The following is a 19,232-nucleotide window of genomic DNA, read 5'->3' on the forward strand; positions in this document are numbered from 1 at the left end:
TCCATGGGGTGGGGGGGGGGTCTTCACAAGTTGTAGATTTGGGGAAGCTCTCTGTGGGGGGGGGGATCTTCCATGGGGTGGGGGGGGGTGACTTCACAAGTTGTAGATTTGGGGAAGCTCTCTGTGGGGGGGGGATCTTCCATGGGGTGGGGGCGGGGGGGTGACTTGGGGAAGGAGCTATGAGGGGGGGGGGATCTTCCATGGGGTGGAAATTTGGGGAATTGTCACATTTGGCGCAGACATTTCCAGGTGATTTTCCGATGACTCCTCCCAGGTCTCTGGTCCCCCCCCCAGCCTGGAATGCAGCCCCCCCCCCCCCCCCCCCCAGGCTGGGCCATCAGCTGGAAAGTTTCTCCTCCCCCCCCCCAGTCCTCCTCTCTGGCTGCTGCTGCTGTGGCTCCTCCATCCAGTCTGATAGAATGAGGGTCCTCCTCCTGATCCTGCTGCCCCTCACCTTGGCCCAGAGCCTCTCCCTGCCGCCCCCCGATGAGCTGCTGATGGACGGGGTGGCCCTCTTCTCCCGGGGAGACTGGTCCGGGGCCCGGGACCGGCTCTGGGGGGCCCTGCGGAGCCTGCGGGAGGTGCGGGGGGCCCGGCTGCGCTGCGGGGAGGAGTGCGGGCCCCGGGGGGCCCATCTGGAGGAGCTGGTGCTGGAGAGGGCCGACTGCCTGCTGAGCTGCGAGAAGCTGCAACTGGGGCAACCTTCCCTCTACCGACTGACCCCGGAGACCGAGAAGATCTTCCTGAGGGGGGCGCCCTACAACTACCTGCAGCTGGCCCACTACAAGGTGAGCGGGGGGAAATGCTCTGCAGAGTGTGGCTACAGGGGGTCTGTGAGTGTGTGGGTGCAATGCTCTGCAGAGAATGGGTACAGGGGTCTGTGAGTGGGTGCAATGCTCTGCAGCTGGCCCACTACAAGGTGAGCAGAGTATGGGTACAGGGGTCTGTGAGTGGGTGCAATGCTCTGCAGCGAATGGGTACAGGGGTCTGTGAGTGGGTGCAATGCTCTGCAGCGAATGGGTACAGGGGTCTGTGAGTGGGTGCAATGCTCTGCAGAGTATGGGTACAGGGGTCTGTAAATGGGTGCAATGCTCTGCGGAGTGTGGGTACAGAAGTCTGTGAGTGGGTGCAATGCTCTGCAGAGTATGGGTACAGGGGTCTGTGAGTGGGTGCAATGCTCTGCAGAGAATGGGTACATGGGTCTGTGAGTGGGTGCAATGCTCTGCAGAGAATGGGTACAGGGGTCTGTGAGTGGGTGCAATGCTCTGCAGAGAATGGGTACATGGGTCTGTGAGTGGGTGCAATGCTCTGCAGAGTCTGGGTACAGGGGTCTGGGAGTGGGTGCAATGCTCTGCAGAGAATGGGTACAGGGGTCTGTAACTGGGTGCAATGCTCTGCAGAGTATGGGTACAGGGGTCTGCAACTGGCCCACTACAAGGTGAGCAGGGGGGAAATGCTCTGCAGAGTATGGGTGTAATGTTCTGTAACTGGGTGCAAAGTATCAGAGCAGTGGGCTGAAATGCTCTGCAGAGTATAAGTGAAATGGTCTAAAGAGTATGAGGGCAGTGGGCTTATAAACTGGGTGCAATGCTCTGCAACTAGTTGAATGCTCTGCAAAGTATGAGTTATGTGGCCTGTAACTGGGTGAAATGCTCTGCAGGGTATGGTGGCAACAGGGAGCAATGGTTTTCCAATGTTATGAGTGAAGTGGCCTGGTTGCAATGCTCTGCAGAGCCCGGGGGGGGGGGGCAGTGATATGATATTGAGTAGATGTCCCATCATTGAGTCCTGGGTGCAATGCTCTGCAGTTAACAAGGAACACGACCCAAAAGAGCACAAAACCCCACTCTTCAGTTCACTGGGTGCGATGCTCTGCAGGAAATCAGTGCAATGCTCTGCAGGAAATCAGTGCAATGCTCTGCAGGAAATCAGTGCAATGCTCTGCAGGAAATTAGTGCAATGCTCTGCAGGAAATTAGTGCAATGCTCTGCAGGAAATGAGTGCAATGCTCTGCAGGAAATTAGTGCAATGCTCTGCAGGAAATGAGTGCAATGCTCTGCAGGAAATTAGTGCAATGCTCTGCAGGAAATCAGTGCGATGCTCTGCATTGGCTGTACAGGAAGGTGGATAGTTGTCTGGGTGCGATGCTCTGCAGGGGAGGGGGGAGTAGTGTGTAAGTGGGTGCAATGCTCTGCAGAGGGGGGAGGGCAGTCTAGATGCTGCACACAGGAAGTCCCCCCCCCCCCTGGACTGACAGTTGGGGGGGAGGGGTGTGCACAGGACCAGCATGCATTGCGGTGTAGTCTGGGCTGCACACGTGGATATGTACAGTGAGGGGGAGGGGCGGGGGCGGAGCTGGGAGGAGTGACGTCATATCCGGAAGTTCTTTGATACTTTTTATATGAAATGTTTGTAAATAGAAAGAAATCTCTTCCTCTCCTCTCTGTATAGATACTGAGATCTGATTGGTTCCTGTGGTGACTCCGCCCCCCTGTGTGATCTCTATGGGGGGAGGAGTTGGCATTCATCGCAGACAAATCGCTCTGGGGGGGGAGGGGCTCATTCACATCGCACACACGCAGGGATACGCTGTAAACGCACCGCAGTAAAACGCATTGCTGGGCGTCATTTTTTAAAAAAATGCCCCCCGCCATGCGCTGCAGAGCGTCACGCAGATTCCTAATGTCCGCAGTGGATCGCTTTTCAGAGGTGGTTGGAGGTCACTCGCTTTAACCCTGTAAATGCCGCGTCACCACTCTGCGACAATTCCAAACGTCACGCTTCTTTCAGCGTTCAGAATGTTGGGGTGACCTGAACCCCCAAACCGCTGTGAGAACGCACAGTGCGACCCCCCCCCGGGGGCCAAATCACACCGTAGAAACGCAGTGCGACCCCCCCCGGGGGCCAAATCACACCGTAGAAACGCAGTGCGACCCCCCCCCGGGGGCCAAATCACACCGTAGAAACGCAGTGCGACCCCCCCCGGGGGCCAAATCACACCGTAGAAACGCAGTGCGACCCCCCCCGGGGGCCAAATCACACCGTAGAAACGCAGTGCGACCCCCCCCCCCGGGGGCCAAATCACACCGTAGAAACGCAGTGCGACCCCTCCCCCCCGGGGGCCAAATCACACCGTAGAAACGCACTGCGACCCCCCCCGGGGGCCAAATCACACCGTAGAGAAACGCAGTGCGACCCCCCCCGGGGGCCAAATCACACCGTAGAAACGCAGCGCGCCCCCCCCCGGGGGCCAAATCACACCGTAGAAACGCAGTGCGACCCCCCCCGGGGGCCAAATCACACCGTAGAAACGCAGTGCGACCCCCCCCGGGGGCCAAATCACACCGTAGAAACGCAGTGCGACCCCTCCCCCCCGGGGGCCAAATCACACCGTAGAAACGCAGTGCGCCCCCTCCCCCCCGGGGGCCAAATCACACCGTAGAAACGCAGTGCGACCCCCCCCGGGGGCCAAATCACACCGTAGAAACGCAGTGCGACCCCCCCCCGGGGGCCAAATCACACCGTAGAAACGCAGTGCGACCCCTCCCCCCCGGGGGCCAAATCACACCGTAGAAACGCAGTGCGGGGGGCGTTCTCGATGCTTTTCTGCATGCGTTTTTTTCCTCCCACCGGTGCGATGCGAGAATCCTGCGAATCCCCTGCGGGTTCCCACATCGCACCCGACTCGCACGGCGCTGCACACGGCCATATCTGAACTGCTGGGGAGTGTCATCCAATGTTAACCCCGCCCCCATTTCAGGTCGCATATCGCACTGCGAACTCTCTGTTCGGCCATGAATCGGATCGCGTAGATGTGAGCACCCAATGCGATTCGGTTCTGATCCGAACAAAGAAAAGGGTCGTGTGCGAGTTTGGTCCGAATGCGATATCAGCCGTTGTATCTGCAGGGCCGCCATCAGGGGGGGACAGGCCGTACACCTGTCAGGGGCCCGGATGGCAACCCCCTATTTTTTTTTTTGTACGTCAGCTTCCAAAGCCCCCCCGACCTTAATTCACGGGCCCCCCCTACTTCTCTGCTCCACCAGGGGCCCCCCTACTTCTCTTCTCTGCTCCACCAGGGGGCCCCCCTACTTCTCTGCTCCACCAGGGGCCCCCCTACTTCTCTTCTCTGCTCCACCAGGGGGCCCCCCTACTTCTCTTCTCTGCTCCACCAGGGGGCCCACTACTTATCTTCGTTGCTCCACCAGGGGGCCCCATGCCTGAAGCTGTGTAAGGGGCCCCTGATGGCGGCCCTGACTATCTCTGTATGACTGAAATCGCATGGCATGTGACGTGAACAGCAGTGCGCTGCGAGTCGCATGCGATGTCTGGCATTGTGAACCGGGCCTAAGGGCCACTTCACACCACATGCAGTCCAATGCGTTTTATTTTTCCTGCATCAAAAACGCACCTAAAGGCACCAAAAACGTACTGGAACGCACAGGGGGTGTACTTATAAAGGGGGGGGTGCACTTATAAGAGGGGGGTGCACTTATAAGGGGGGGTGCACTTATAAGGGGGGTGCACTTATAAGGGGGGTGCACTTATAAGAGGGGGTGCACTTATAAGGGGGGGTGCACTTATAAGGGGGGGTGCACTTATAAGAGGGGGGATGCACTTATAAGAGGGGGGTGCACTTATAAGGGGGGGTGCACTTATAAGGGGGGGTGCTTATAAGGGGGGTGCACTTATAAGAGGGGGGATGCACTTATAAGAGGGGGGGTGCACTTATAAGGCGGGGTGCACTTATAAGGGGGGTGCACTTATAAGGGGGGTGCTTATAAGGGGGGTGCACTTATAAGAGGGGGGATGCACTTATAAGAGGGGGGATGCACTTATAAGAGGGGGGGTGCACTTATAAGGGGGGGTGCACTTATAAGGGGGGTGCTTATAAGGGGGGTGCACTTATAAGAGGGGGGTGCACTTATAAGGGGGGGTGCACTTATAAGGGGGGTGCACTTATAAGGGGGGGTGCTTATAAGGGGGGTGCACTTATAAGAGGGGGGGTGCACTTATAAGAGGGGGGATGCACTTATAAGAGGGGGGGTGCACTTATAAGGGGGGTGCACTTATAAGAGGGGGGATGCACTTATAAGAGGGGGGTGCACTTATAAGGGGGGTGCACTTATAAGGGGGGGTGCACTTATAAGGGGGGTGCACTTATAAGGGGGTGCACTTATAAGAGGGGGGTGCACTTATAAGGGGGGGTGCACTTATAAGGGGGGGGTGCACTTATAAGAGGGGGGTGCACTTATAAGGGGGGTGCACTTATAAGGGGGGGTGCTTATAAGGGGGGTGCACTTATAAGAGGGGGGGTGCACTTATAAGAGGGGGATGCACTTATAAGAGGGGGGGTGCACTTATAAGAGGGGGTGCACTTATAAAGGGGGGATGCACTTATAAGGGGGGTGCACTTATAAGAGGGGGGTGCACTTATAAGAGGGGGGGTGCACTTATAAGAGGGGGGGTGCACTTATAAGGGGGGGTGCACTTATAAGGGGGGTGCACTTATAAGGGGGGGTGCTTATAAGGGGGGTGCACTGGATTGCATCATAAACGCACATGCAGAAAAGCTTCTGGAAAGCATCCAGACTGCGTTTCTATGGCGTGACCTCGCGCTATAAGGACATGCGTGTTCCGGTGCGTTTCTATGGCATGACCTCGCGCTATAAGGACATGCGTGTCCCGGTGCGTTTCTATGGCGTGACCTCGCGCTATAAGGACATGCGTGTTCCGGTGCGTTTCTATGGCGTGACCTCGCGCTATAAGGACATGCGTGTCCCGGTGCGTTTCTATGGCGTGACCTCGCCCTATAAGGACATGCGTGTCCCGGTGCGTTTCTATGGCGTGACCTCGCGCTATAAGGACATGCGTGTTCCGGTGCGTTTCTATGGCGTGACCTCGCGCTATAAGGACATGCGTGTTCCGGTGCGTTTCTATGGCGTGACCTCGCGCTATAAGGACATGCGTGTCCCGGTGCGTTTCTATGGCGTGACCTCGCGCTATAAGGACATGCGTGTTCCGGTGCGTTTCTATGGCATGACCTCGCGCTATAAGGACATGCGTGTCCCGGTGCGTTTCTATGGCGTGACCTCGCGCTATAAGGACATGCGTGTTCCGGTGCGTTTCTATGGCGTGACCTCGCGCTATAAGGACATGCGTGTCCCGGTGCGTTTCTATGGCGTGACCTCGCCCTATAAGGACATGCGTGTCCCGGTGCGTTTCTATGGCGTGACCTCGCCCTATAAGGACATGCGTGTCCCGGTGCGTTTCTATGGCGTGACCTCGCGCTATAAGGACATGCGTGTTCCGGTGCGTTTCTATGGCGTGACCTCGCGCTATAAGGACATGCGTGTTCCGGTGCGTTTCTATGGCGTGACCTCGCGCTATAAGGACATGCGTGTCCCGGTGCGTTTCTATGGCGTGACCTCGCGCTATAAGGACATGCGTGTTCCGGTGCGTTTCTATGGCGTGACCTCGCCCTATAAGGACATGCGTGTTCCGGTGCGTTTCTATGGCGTGACCTCGCCCTATAAGGACATGCGTGTCCCGGTGCGTTTCTATGGCGTGACCTCGCGCTATAAGGACATGCGTGTTCCGGTGCGTTTCTATGGCGTGACCTCGCGCTATAAGGACATGCGTGTCCCGGTGCGTTTCTATGGCGTGACCTCGCCCTATAAGGACATGCGTGTCCCGGTGCGTTTCTATGGCGTGACCTCGCCCTATAAGGACATGCGTGTCCCGGTGCGTTTCTATGGCGTGACCTCGCGCTATAAGGACATGCGTGTTCCGGTGCGTTTCTATGGCGTGACCTCGCGCTATAAGGACATGCGTGTTCCGGTGCGTTTCTATGGCGTGACCTCGCGCTATAAGGACATGCGTGTCCCGGTGCGTTTCTATGGCGTGACCTCGCGCTATAAGGACATGCGTGTTCCGGTGCGTTTCTATGGCGTGACCTCGCCCTATAAGGACATGCGTGTTCCGGTGCGTTTCTATGGCGTGACCTCGCCCTATAAGGACATGCGTGTTCCGGTGCGTTTCTATGGCGTGACCTCGCGCTATAAGGACATGCGTGTCCCGGTGCGTTTCTATGGCGTGACCTCGCCCTATAAGGACATGCGTGTTCCGGTGCGTTTTTGATGCGTTTTACAGCATTCCGGTTCAGTCCAGTGCAGGAAAAATTGCAGCAAGTTGTACCTTTGTTTCTGGACTCCGCCATTGGAATCCATATAACCGACTTTCCATGCGTTTTTGAGGCAGAAAGAAAGAACCGCACTGGACTGCATGTGGTGTGAACCGGCCCTCTGAAAAGTTGCTTGGGAACGTCATGCATGTGGGGCAGATACAGATAGTGGCCCCATACCAGTGGAGGGCACATGGGGCTCCGCCCCCCCTCCCCTCCCAATCCATGCGTCCGGCCCCCTAATCTACACGCAGGGCACCAAACGCATCGATTTCTATGGATTTTTTATTTTTTTAGAAGCAGATGATTGGAACCTGAGGCTCTAATTCACTTCACCAGTTATCGATCGGCGGCAGATCGGCTCTCCGGACATCAGTCCGCAAATGCAGGATAGCGGGCGTGCGCCCCGCCACAGGAGTGCGCCCGCGGGTCCCACGGACTTGATGTCCATCGGGGGGGGGGACTGTCTATGTAAACAAGGCGGATCCCCGTTCTGCCCGGTGACATCACAGAGATCTTCTGTCCCCAGTGATCGGTGATCGCTGTCATGTCCCTGGTAGCCCCTCCCCCCTACAGTTAGAACACACCCAGGGAACACAGCTAACTCCTTGTGTCATTGTGGGGGCCCCCCATCAGCATTATGATTGTCCTCAGAAAGGCCGATCGTATCTGTAAGATTAGATGTCCAGCGCATCCCCTCCCCCTTACATTAGATGTTAGGAGCCCCCCCACAATCAGAGCCCCCCACTCTCCCTTACATCACAGTGCACCCCCCCCCCTTTCCTTATGCTGCTGCCGGGAAGAAGCTGGATGCTTTGCTTAAAAGCAGAAAGTACAGAGTCTGGAGGAGGACCAGAGGGGGGCTGGAGGTGCGAGGGCCACATGACATGGCCTGGAGGGTGTTAACCCCTTCCCTGCCAGTGTCATTTTATCATTGATCGTTTGCATTTTTTTATTAGTAGTAATAATGTCACTGGTCACCAAAAAGCGTAATTTGGGGTCAGATCTGTCCGCCACAATGTCGCGGTCTCGCAAAAAAAAAAATCGCAGATCGCCGCTGTTATCAGTAAAAACAATAAAAAAAATATATAAAAGTCCCAAAATCTATCCCTGTAGTTTGTAGACGCGATAACTTTTGCGCAAAACAATCAATATACGTCTATTGCGTTTTTTGTTTTTTTATATCTATTTTTCTATTTATATCTATTTTTTTATATGCGTTATTTTTTTAAAAGAATATATATCGACCTAAACTGAGGACATTTTTATTTTTTTATATATATATTTTTTTTTATATGTATTATAGCAGAAAAGTAAAAAAATATATATTTTTTTTCTTCAAAATTGTCGCTCTTTTTTTATTTATAGCGCAAAAAAATAAAAACCCGCAGAGGTGATCAAATACCAACAAAATAAATCTCTATTTGTGGGGAAAAAAAGACGCCAATTTTGTTTGTCTGCAGCGTCGCACGACCGCGCAATTGTCAGCTAAAGCGACGCAGCGCCGAATTACAAAAAAAATAGCCAGTCATCAAGGGGGGTAAATCCTTTCCGGGGACTGAACAGTTAAAAAAAGGGGTGGGCTTCGGAGTGCAGAGCATTAAAAGGGTCCTGTGCGTCTTTGGTTCCGATTCGGACCTGATTGGGTGACACACCGGACACCCTGCTGTGACCCGCGGCCGGAGCGCGTGCGACCGAAGCCTGAAGGGTCTTGTGATGTACATTTATTAATGACAGGTTCTCTTTCCCAGCTGGAGGAGTTGGATGAAGCTGCAGCGGCCGCGTTCACTTTCTTCACGCGGAATCCTCACCACGAGCAGATCCAGGATGATCTCCGACGTTACCGAAGAATGAAAGGCGTTCAACAGGAGAGTCTGCGAGATTTGGAGGAGCCGCCACACAGGGTGAGATTTCACACAGAACCCCGCATGTCTTATTCCATGTTATGTAGAATTCTGCAGGGGTGGCGCCTAAAATGCCATGAGGGGCGGGAGCACCTAAAATGCCAATAGGGCCAGGAGCACCTAAAATGCCAAGAGGGCCGGGAGCACCTACAGCTCCAAGGTGGGTGAAAAACACCCAACTTCCAGGAGAGGTCTCTATAATTCCAGGGTGAAACTTAAAGATGGGCGAGAGCCCTGGTATTCTGAGGTGAGTGAGAGCCTGCAGAACCCCAAGGTGGGAAGAAGCCTCTGAAACCTCCATGGTGGGTGAGAGCCTCCAGAACCCCAAGATGGGTGGGTGCCCCTGGAACACTGAGGTAGATGGGAGCCTCCAGAACCCCAAGGTGGAATGAAGCTCCTGGAACTTCAGGGTGGTGAGACCTCCCAGAACTCCAAGGTGGGTGGGAGCCTCTGGAACTCCAAGGTGGGTGGGAGCCTCTGGAACTCCAAGGTGGGTGGGAGCCTCTGGTACTCCAAGGTGGGTGGGAGCCTCTGGTACTCCAAGGTGGGTGGGAGCCTCTGGTACTCCAAGGTGGGTGGGAGCCTCTGGAACTCCAAGGTGGGTGGGAGCCTCTGGTACTCCAAGGTGGTGAGATCCCCCTGAACTCCAGAAGGAATAAAGAGATGGGTGCAGGTTGGTGATCGGCTGGGTGCAGGTTGGTGACTGGCTGGGTGGATGCAGCATCTGTCCCCCGCCAGCTCCAACACTGAGAACTGAGCAATCAAACACTAGAGATTGCTTGTTTCTCACAACTCCCAGTCAGTCAGCAGCACTCTGCTCTGCCCCCCCCCCTCCAATGCTCACTGGAGCGCTGGGCTGTGGAGGGGGCAGGAGCAGCCAGCTCAGGCTCTTGGGGGCGCTCACTGAGCAGGTGCTGGTGCCCAGGCATGTGGGTGGATCCCGACCCCAGTGTCACCATCTTGCCCGCAGCCAGGACCGGCTCTGTGACGTAGCAGACAGCGGACTTCAGCCCCGCTGCCTGCTGAAAACTGGTCACAGGAATGCAGAACAAATTCTACTCCTGTGATCCATAGGATGAGTGCATTTCCCCGTACTTCTCCTTAACTGCAGTAGATAAAAGTCGGGACACCAACTGGCCCGTTGGCTGGTAGGACCAGTGATGATTCTATCCTAGTTTTCAGCTGACAGCGGGAGAAGGATGGAAAATTGAATAGCTTGCTTGGGTATATATATTCTTTATTATCTATATAGTATGAGACCTTCCTAGCTGTCAGAGCTGTGTGTGTCCTTCACCCAGAACTCTCCGTCCTCATGGTCCTTCTTTCCTCCTCAGGCGCTCTTCTCCCAGGCCCAGTCTTTGCTCTCTGAGGGGAAAATGGCCCCCGCGGTATTGAAGCTGGAGGAGTCGTTATCCGCCTGTCTGTCTGCGCTTCGCGCTTGTCGTACCCTCTGTGAGGGAACCCGGGAGAAGGAGAACCAAACCCACCAAGAGATATCCGAGGTGATTGCAGGTATCTAACCACAGACTCCTCCCCTGAGGTCGGCTCCTCCCCTGAGGTCAGCTCCTCCCCTGAGGTCGGCTCCTCAGTAACCAATCAGCTTTCAGGTTTTATTGCCAAAATTGAAGAAGCTGAAGTTAGAAGCTGATTGGCTCCCATGCAGAGCTGCACCAGATTCTGAGTGCTCCTACTTTTAGTAAATCTCCCCCCATTGTGTGTCTTAATTTTTATTTATTTTTTGGGGGGGAAAGAGTTGAATTCTCGGAATTTAGCTTTCCATGGTGCTCCAAGTGTTCCATGGCTTGTCATAACCCCTGTAACTGACACTTTTTTAACTGACACTTTTTTAACTGACACTTGTGTAACTGACACTTGTGTAACTGACACTTGTGTAACTGACACTTGTGTAACTGACACTTGTGTAACTGACACTTGTGTAACTGACACTTTTGTAACTGACACTTTTGTAACTGACACTTGTGTAACTGACACTTGTGTAACTGACACTTGTGTAACTGACACTTGTGTAACTGACACTTTTTTAACTGACACTTTTGTAACTGACACTTTTTAACTGACACTTTTTTCACTGACACTTTTTTTAACTGACACTTGTGAAACTGACACTTTTTAACTGACACTTGTGTAGCTGACACTTGTGTAACTGACACTTTTGTAGGACAATTTGGCCAATTATAGGCAGTGGAATCGAATCTACTAACAGGAACCAGAACAATAAAACGCGTTGATGTTGGAGACAGACTATAATATATATCTGTATTTAGCTCCTCCCTTTGCGGTTGCTCACGCCCCTCTTTCTCTCCTGCAGATTATTACACTCGGGTGTTACAATGTAAGCAGCGCTGTATTGTAGACGTCTCCTTGGCGCCGGGGCGCAAACGTCCGAAACAAGATTCCATCGTCTCTCACCTGCGATTGCTGCAGGACAGCTACTCCCAGCGTAAGTGACTTTTACCCACGCATGCGTATTCCCCCCTCCCCCCCATATAATATTAAAGGGAACCTGTCACTATCTATTGTAGTAGATTATTGAGCCTCCAATGGGGACGTGTGATTGTCTTGTAGGTGGGTTCCGCCCTGTATGGGACACACCATTCTATTGGGTCTTATTGAATTCCTGGGGGGGGGTTGGCAGATCCCCTTAAATCACAATATACAACGATCAGCCATAAGTTTATGACCCCTCCCCTAATATTGAGCCCCCCCTCCCCCCTCCTGACCCCTCGAGGCATGGACTCCTCTAGACCTCTGAAGATACGCTCTGGTGTCCGGGACACCAAGCCGTCACTAGCAGATCCTATAGGTCCTGTAAGGTTGGGGGGGTGGGGCCTCCATGGATCGGACTTGTTTTTCCAGCACATCTCCATTACACAGAGATCTGGAGAATTAGGAGGCCAAGTCAACACTTTAATCCCGTTGCGTTCCTCAAACCATTTTTGCAGTGTGGTGGGGCGCATTATCCTGCCCTCAGGGAATATTGATTTCATGAAGGGGGTGCACTCGGTCACGGACAATGTTTAGGTAGGCGGCACGTGAAACATTCACATGAATGGGAGGAGCCGAGGCTACTCAGCAGAACATTGCTCAGAGCATCACGCTGCCTCCGCAGGCTTCTTCCCATACTGCATCCTGGTGTCATCTCTCCCCCAGGTAAGTGACCCACCCGGCCCTCCACATGACACCACCTCATACCAGTGGCGTCACTAGGGGGGGCCAGAGGGGACCATACACAAACAACCTGGGGCAACATGTTTACTTGCTGCCCAATATGCCCCACCCACTTTCAGATACCATTGTAATGAGATAATTGGCGTAATTCCCTGTCAGGGGTCAGAATGTTATGGCTGATCGGTGTATATACTGTATATCAGAGGTAGGCAACCCGGGGCCCTCCAGCTGTGGTGGAACTACATTTCCCATGAGGCATTGCAAGGTTGGCAGATACAATTACTCCCAGAGGAATGATGGGACTTGTAGTCCTGCAACAGCTGGAGGGCCCCAGGCTGTCTACAATGATATACAGTATATACCAGTGATGGAGAACCTCAGAACCCCGGATGTTTTGGGACTACATTTCCCATGATGCCTCAATCACACTGCAGAGCGCATGAGCATCATGGGAAATGTAGTTCCAACACATCCTGGGTTCTGAGGTTCTCCATCACTGGTATCTCATTGTAGACAGCCTGGGGCCCTCCAGCTGCTGCAGGACTACAAGTCCCATCATGCCTCTGGGAGTGTTTGTAACTGTCAGCCCTGCAATGCCTCATGGGAAATGTAGTTCCACCACAGCCCGAGGGCCCCGGGTTGCCCCCCCCCCACAGCCCGAGGGCCCCGGGTTGCCCCCCACCACAGCCCGAGGGCCCCGGGTTGCTCCCCCCCCCCCCTGTATATAATAGATGAGGTGGTGGTGTTTTTAGAAATGTGGTGCGGATGTATATTCGATCGCTCCAATCTGATGTACTGTCCCTTTAATTCCGCTGGCTGTAGTCAGAGAATGGGAGTCGGCGGCAGAGATCGCACGATCGTTATCACTCTTCCATCCCCGGGACCAATCTCTTCTAAAGAATCTGCAGAGCTATGAAGAGAAACTCGGAGGAAAGTCCGGAGGGAAACCACGAGAGGTAAATAAACACGGCAAAGATCGAACGGAGGAAAACGATCGTCTCCATGGAACAATATCCTTCATGTGGCTTCGTGTTTTGTTTCCCTTCCATGGCGAGATCGGAATACATTCAACTTATCTGATGGTTTAGAACTGAGAGTTATCCAATCAGATTACAGCTGTCATTTTTCTAATGGGGTCATTTAAATGGAAGGAAGGATCTGATTGGTTGTCCGGGGCGGAAAAGATCACTGGGCCTCATAGAAACAATCGACGACATGCGCCGTCCAACAATTTCTTAATTTTCCTTTCATTCGTTGTCTTTTTTCCGGGTCATTCGTTATGATCGCAATTCCTAAATTCGAAAATTGGTAAATTCGCACATTCGTAAATTCATAAATTTTTACATTCGTAAATTTGGAAATTCAAACATTTGAAATAATAATTAACTATTAATTTCTAGGTATTGGAATTTCCTTTCAAATTTTTCTGGTAGTGAATGTAACGAATAAGAATTTATCCGAAGTTACGAATTATCCCGAAATAACCGATGGAACGGAACAAATTAATAATAAAACGTTTTTATTATTATTGTTATTTATTATTATTAATTACGTTCCATTTGTGATTTTGGAAAATAATTCGTAACTTCGGATAAATTCATATTCGTTACATTCACTAACAGAAAAATGTGAAAAGAAATTACAATACCTAGAATTTAATAGTTCAGTTACTTCAGATTTCCAAATGTACTCATTTCCGACTGCGAATGTACGAATGTGCGAATGTACGAATGTATGAATTTATGACTGTGCGAATGTACGAATTTACGAGTGTGCGAATGTACGAATTTATGACTGTGCGAATGTATGAATTTATGACTGTGCGAATGTATGAATTTACGAGTGTGCGAATGTACGAATTTACGAGTGTGCGAATGTACGAATTTACGAGTGTGCGAATGTACGAATTTATGACTGTGCGAATGTATGAATTTATGACTGTGCGAATGTATGAATTTACGAGTGTGCGAATGTACGAATTTACGAGTGTGCGAATGTACGAATTTACAAGTGTGCGAATGTACGAATTTACGAGTGTGCGAATGTATGAATTTACGAGTGTGCGAATGTACGAATTTATGACTGTGCGAATGTATGAATTTATGACTGTGCGAATGTATGAATTTACGAGTGTGCGAATGTACGAATTTACGAGTGTGCGAATGTACGAATTTACGAGTGTGCGAATGTACGAATTTATGACTGTGCGAATGTATGAATTTATGACTGTGCGAATGTATGAATTTACGAGTGTGCGAATGTACGAATTTACGAGTGTGCGAATGTACGAATTTACAAGTGTGCGAATGTACGAATTTACGAGTGTGCGAATGTATGAATTTACGAGTGTGCGAATGTACGAATTTACGAGTGTGCGAATGTACGAATTTATGACTGTGCGAATGTACGAATTTATGACTGTGCGAATGTATGAATTTATGACTGTGCGAATGTATGAATTTACGAGTGTGCGAATGTACGAATTTATGACTGTGCGAATGTACGAATTTATGACTGTGCGAATGTATGAATTTATGACTGTGCGAATGTATGAATTTATGACTGTGCGAATGTATGAATTTATGACTGTGCGAATGTATGAATTTACGAGTGTGCGAATGTACGAATTTATGACTGTGCGAATGTACGAATTTACGAGTGTGCGAATTTACGAATTTATGACTGTGCGAATGTATGAATTTATGACTGTGCGAATGTATGAATTTATGACTGTGCGAATGTATGAATTTATGACTGTGCGAATGTATGAATTTACGAGTGTGCGAATGTATGAATTTATGACTGTGCGAATGTATGAATTTATGACTGTGCGAATGTACGAATTTATGACTGTGCGAATGTATGAATTTACGAGTGTGCGAATGTACGAATTTATGACTGTGCGAATGTATGAATTTACGAGTGTGCGAATGTACGAATTTATGACTGTGCGAATGTACGAATTTACGAGTGTACGAATGTGCGAATTTATGACTGTGCGAATGTACGAATTTATGACTGTGCGAATGTATGAATTTACGAGTGTGCGAATGTACGAATTTATGACTGTGCGAATGTATGAATTTACGAGTGTGCGAATGTACGAATTTATGACTGTGCGAATGTATGAATTTATGACTGTGCGAATGTACGAATTTATGACTGTGCGAATGTACGAATTTACGAGTGTGCGAATGTATGAATTTATGACTGTGCGAATGTACGAATTTACGAGTGTGCGAATGTACGAATTTATGACTGTGCGAATGTATGAATTTATGACTGTGCGAATGTATGAATTTATGACTGTGCGAATGTACGAATTTATGACTGTGCGAATGTACGAATTTACGAGTGTGCGAATTTACGAATTTATGACTGTGCGAATGTATGAATTTATGACTGTGCGAATGTACGAATTTATGACTGTGCGAATGTATGAATTTACGAGTGTGCGAATGTATGAATTTATGACTGTGCGAATGTATGAATTTACGAGTGTGCGAATGTACGAATTTATGACTGTGCGAATGTACGAATTTACGAGTGTACGAATGTGCGAATTTATGACTGTGCGAATGTACGAATTTATGACTGTGCGAATGTACGAATTTACGAGTGTACGAATGTGCGAATTTATGACTGTGCGAATGTATGAATTTATGACTGTGCGAATGTATGAATTTACGAGTGTGCGAATGTACGAATTTATGACTGTGCGAATGTATGAATTTATGACTGTGCGAATGTACGAATTTACGAGTGTGCGAATGTACGAATTTACAAGTGTGCGAATGTACGAATTTACGAGTGTGCGAATGTATGAATTTTACGAGTGTGCGAATGTATGAATTTACGAGTGTGCGAATGTACGAATTTATGACTGTGCGAATGTATGAATTTACGAGTGTGCGAATGTACGAATTTACAAGTGTGCGAATGTACGAATTTACGAGTGTGCGAATGTATGAATTTTACGAGTGTGCGAATGTATGAATTTACGAGTGTGCGAATGTACGAATTTATGACTGTGCGAATGTACGAATTTACGAGTGTACGAATGTGCGAATTTATGACTGTGCGAATGTACGAATTTATGACTGTGCGAATGTATGAATTTACGAGTGTGCGAATGTACGAATTTACGAGTGTGCGAATGTACGAATTTATGACTGTGCGAATGTATGAATTTATGACTGTGCGAATGTACGAATTTATGACTGTGCGAATGTACGAATTTATGACTGTGCGAATGTATGAATTTATGACTGTGCGAATGTATGAATTTACGAGTGTGCGAATGTACGAATTTACGAGTGTGCGAATGTACGAATTTACAAGTGTGCGAATGTACGAATTTACGAGTGTGCGAATGTACGAATTTATGACTGTGCGAATGTATGAATTTATGACTGTGCGAATGTATGAATTTATGACTGTGCGAATGTATGAATTTACGAGTGTGCGAATGTACGAATTTACGAGTGTGCGAATTTACGAATTTACGAGTGTGCGAATGTACGAATTTATGACTGTGCGAATGTATGAATTTATGACTGTGCGAATGTATGAATTTACGAGTGTGCGAATGTACGAATTTACGAGTGTGCGAATGTACGAATTTACAAGTGTGCGAATGTACGAATTTACGAGTGTGCGAATGTACGAATTTACGAGTGTGCGAATGTATGAATTTACGAGTGTGCGAATGTACGAATTTATGACTGTGCGAATGTACGAATTTATGACTGTGCGAATGTATGAATTTATGACTGTGCGAATGTATGAATTTACGAGTGTGCGAATGTACGAATTTATGACTGTGCGAATGTACGAATTTACGAGTGTACGAATGTGCGAATTTATGACTGTGCGAATGTACGAATTTATGACTGTGCGAATGTATGAATTTACGAGTGTGCGAATGTACGAATTTATGACTGTGCGAATGTATGAATTTACGAGTGTGCGAATGTACGAATTTATGACTGTGCGAATGTATGAATTTATGACTGTGCGAATGTATGAATTTACGAGTGTGCGAATGTACGAATTTATGACTGTGCGAATGTATGAATTTATGACTGTGCGAATGTACGAATTTACGAGTGTGCGAATGTACGAATTTACAAGTGTGCGAATGTATGAATTTTACGAGTGTGCGAATGTATGAATTTTACGAGTGTGCGAATGTATGAATTTACGAGTGTGCGAATGTACGAATTTATGACTGTGCGAATGTATGAATTTACGAGTGTGCGAATGTACGAATTTACAAGTGTGCGAATGTACGAATTTACGAGTGTGCGAATGTATGAATTTTACGAGTGTGCGAATGTATGAATTTACGAGTGTGCGAATGTACGAATTTACGAGTGTACGAATGTGCGAATTTATGACTGTGCGAATGTACGAATTTATGACTGTGCGAATGTATGAATTTACGAGTGTGCGAATGTACGAATTTACGAGTGTGCGAATGTACGAATTTATGACTGTGCGAATGTATGAATTTATGACTGTGCGAATGTACGAATTTATGACTGTGCGAATGTATGAATTTACGAGTGTGCGAATGTACGAATTTATGACTGTGCGAATGTATGAATTTATGACTGTGCGAATGTACGAATTTATGACTGTGCGAATGTATGAATTTACGAGTGTGCGAATTTACGAATTTATGACTGTGCGAATGTATGAATTTATGACTGTGCGAATGTATGAATTTATGACTGTGCGAATGTATGAATTTACGAGTGTGCGAATGTACGAATTTATGACTGTGCGAATGTATGAATTTACGAGTGTGCGAATGTACGAATTTATGACTGTGCGAATGTATGAATTTATGACTGTGCGAATGTACGAATTTATGACTGTGCGAATGTATGAATTTACGAGTGTGCGAATGTACGAATTTACGAGTGTGCGAATGTACGAATTTATGACTGTGCGAATGTATGAATTTACGAGTGTGCGAATGTACGAATTTATGACTGTGCGAATGTATGAATTTATGACTGTGCGAATGTACGAATTTATGACTGTGCGAATGTATGAATTTATGACTGTGCGAATGTATGAATTTACGAGTGTGCGAATGTACGAATTTACGAGTGTGCGAATGTACGAATTTACAAGTGTGCGAATGTACGAATTTACGAGTGTGCGAATGTACGAATTTATGACTGTGCGAATGTATGAATTTATGACTGTGCGAATGTATGAATTTATGACTGTGCGAATGTATGAATTTACGAGTGTGCGAATGTACGAATTTACGAGTGTGCGAATGTACGAATTTACAAGTGTGCGAATGTACGAATTTACGAGTGTGCGAATGTACGAATTTATGACTGTGCGAATGTATGAATTTATGACTGTGCGAATGTACGAATTTATGACTGTGCGAATGTATGAATTTATGACTGTGCGAATGTATGAATTTATGACTGTGCGAATGTATGAATTTACGAGTGTGCGAATGTACGAATTTATGACTGTGCGAATGTATGAATTTACGAGTGTGCGAATGTACGAATTTACGAGTGTGCGAATGTACGAATTTACGAGTGTGCGAATGTACGAATTTACAAGTGTGCGAATTTACGAATGTGAGAATTTATGACTGCAAATGTATGAATTTACGAGTATGCGAATTTACAAATGTGCGAATTTACAAATGTGCGAATTTACGAGTGTGCGAATTTACGAGTGTGCGAATGTATGAATTTATGACTGTGCGAATTTACGAATTTACGAGTGTGCGAATGTACAAATGTGAGAATTTATGAATTTATGACTGTGCGAATTTACGAGTGTGCGAATGTACAAATGTGCGAATGTACAAGTGTGCGAATTTACAAATGTACGAATTTACGACTGTGTGAATGTATGAATGTGAGAATTTACAAATAGTCAGATTTTTTTTTCGTAAATTTGGATTTTTCTGA

The 19,232-nt window shown here is 48.7% G+C and overlaps 1 protein-coding gene across 1 annotated transcript in view; it reads left to right on the plus strand.

Moving 5' to 3' along the window:
* Positions 1-356: 356 nt before the first annotated feature.
* P3H3 (prolyl 3-hydroxylase 3) overlaps positions 357-19,232 on the plus strand; it is a 62,837-nt gene continuing 43,961 nt past the window's right edge. The window contains exons 1-5 of the mRNA XM_040361163.1: positions 357-788; positions 8,935-9,087; positions 10,422-10,599; positions 11,417-11,548; positions 13,099-13,232. Of these exons, the coding sequence (XP_040217097.1) occupies positions 420-788; positions 8,935-9,087; positions 10,422-10,599; positions 11,417-11,548; positions 13,099-13,232 (966 nt within the window). The 5' untranslated portion in view covers positions 357-419. The remainder of the gene's footprint in view (positions 789-8,934; positions 9,088-10,421; positions 10,600-11,416; positions 11,549-13,098; positions 13,233-19,232) is intronic.

Source organism: Rana temporaria, chromosome 8, assembly GCF_905171775.1.
Source record: "Rana temporaria chromosome 8, aRanTem1.1, whole genome shotgun sequence".
NCBI lineage: Eukaryota > Metazoa > Chordata > Amphibia > Anura > Ranidae > Rana > Rana temporaria.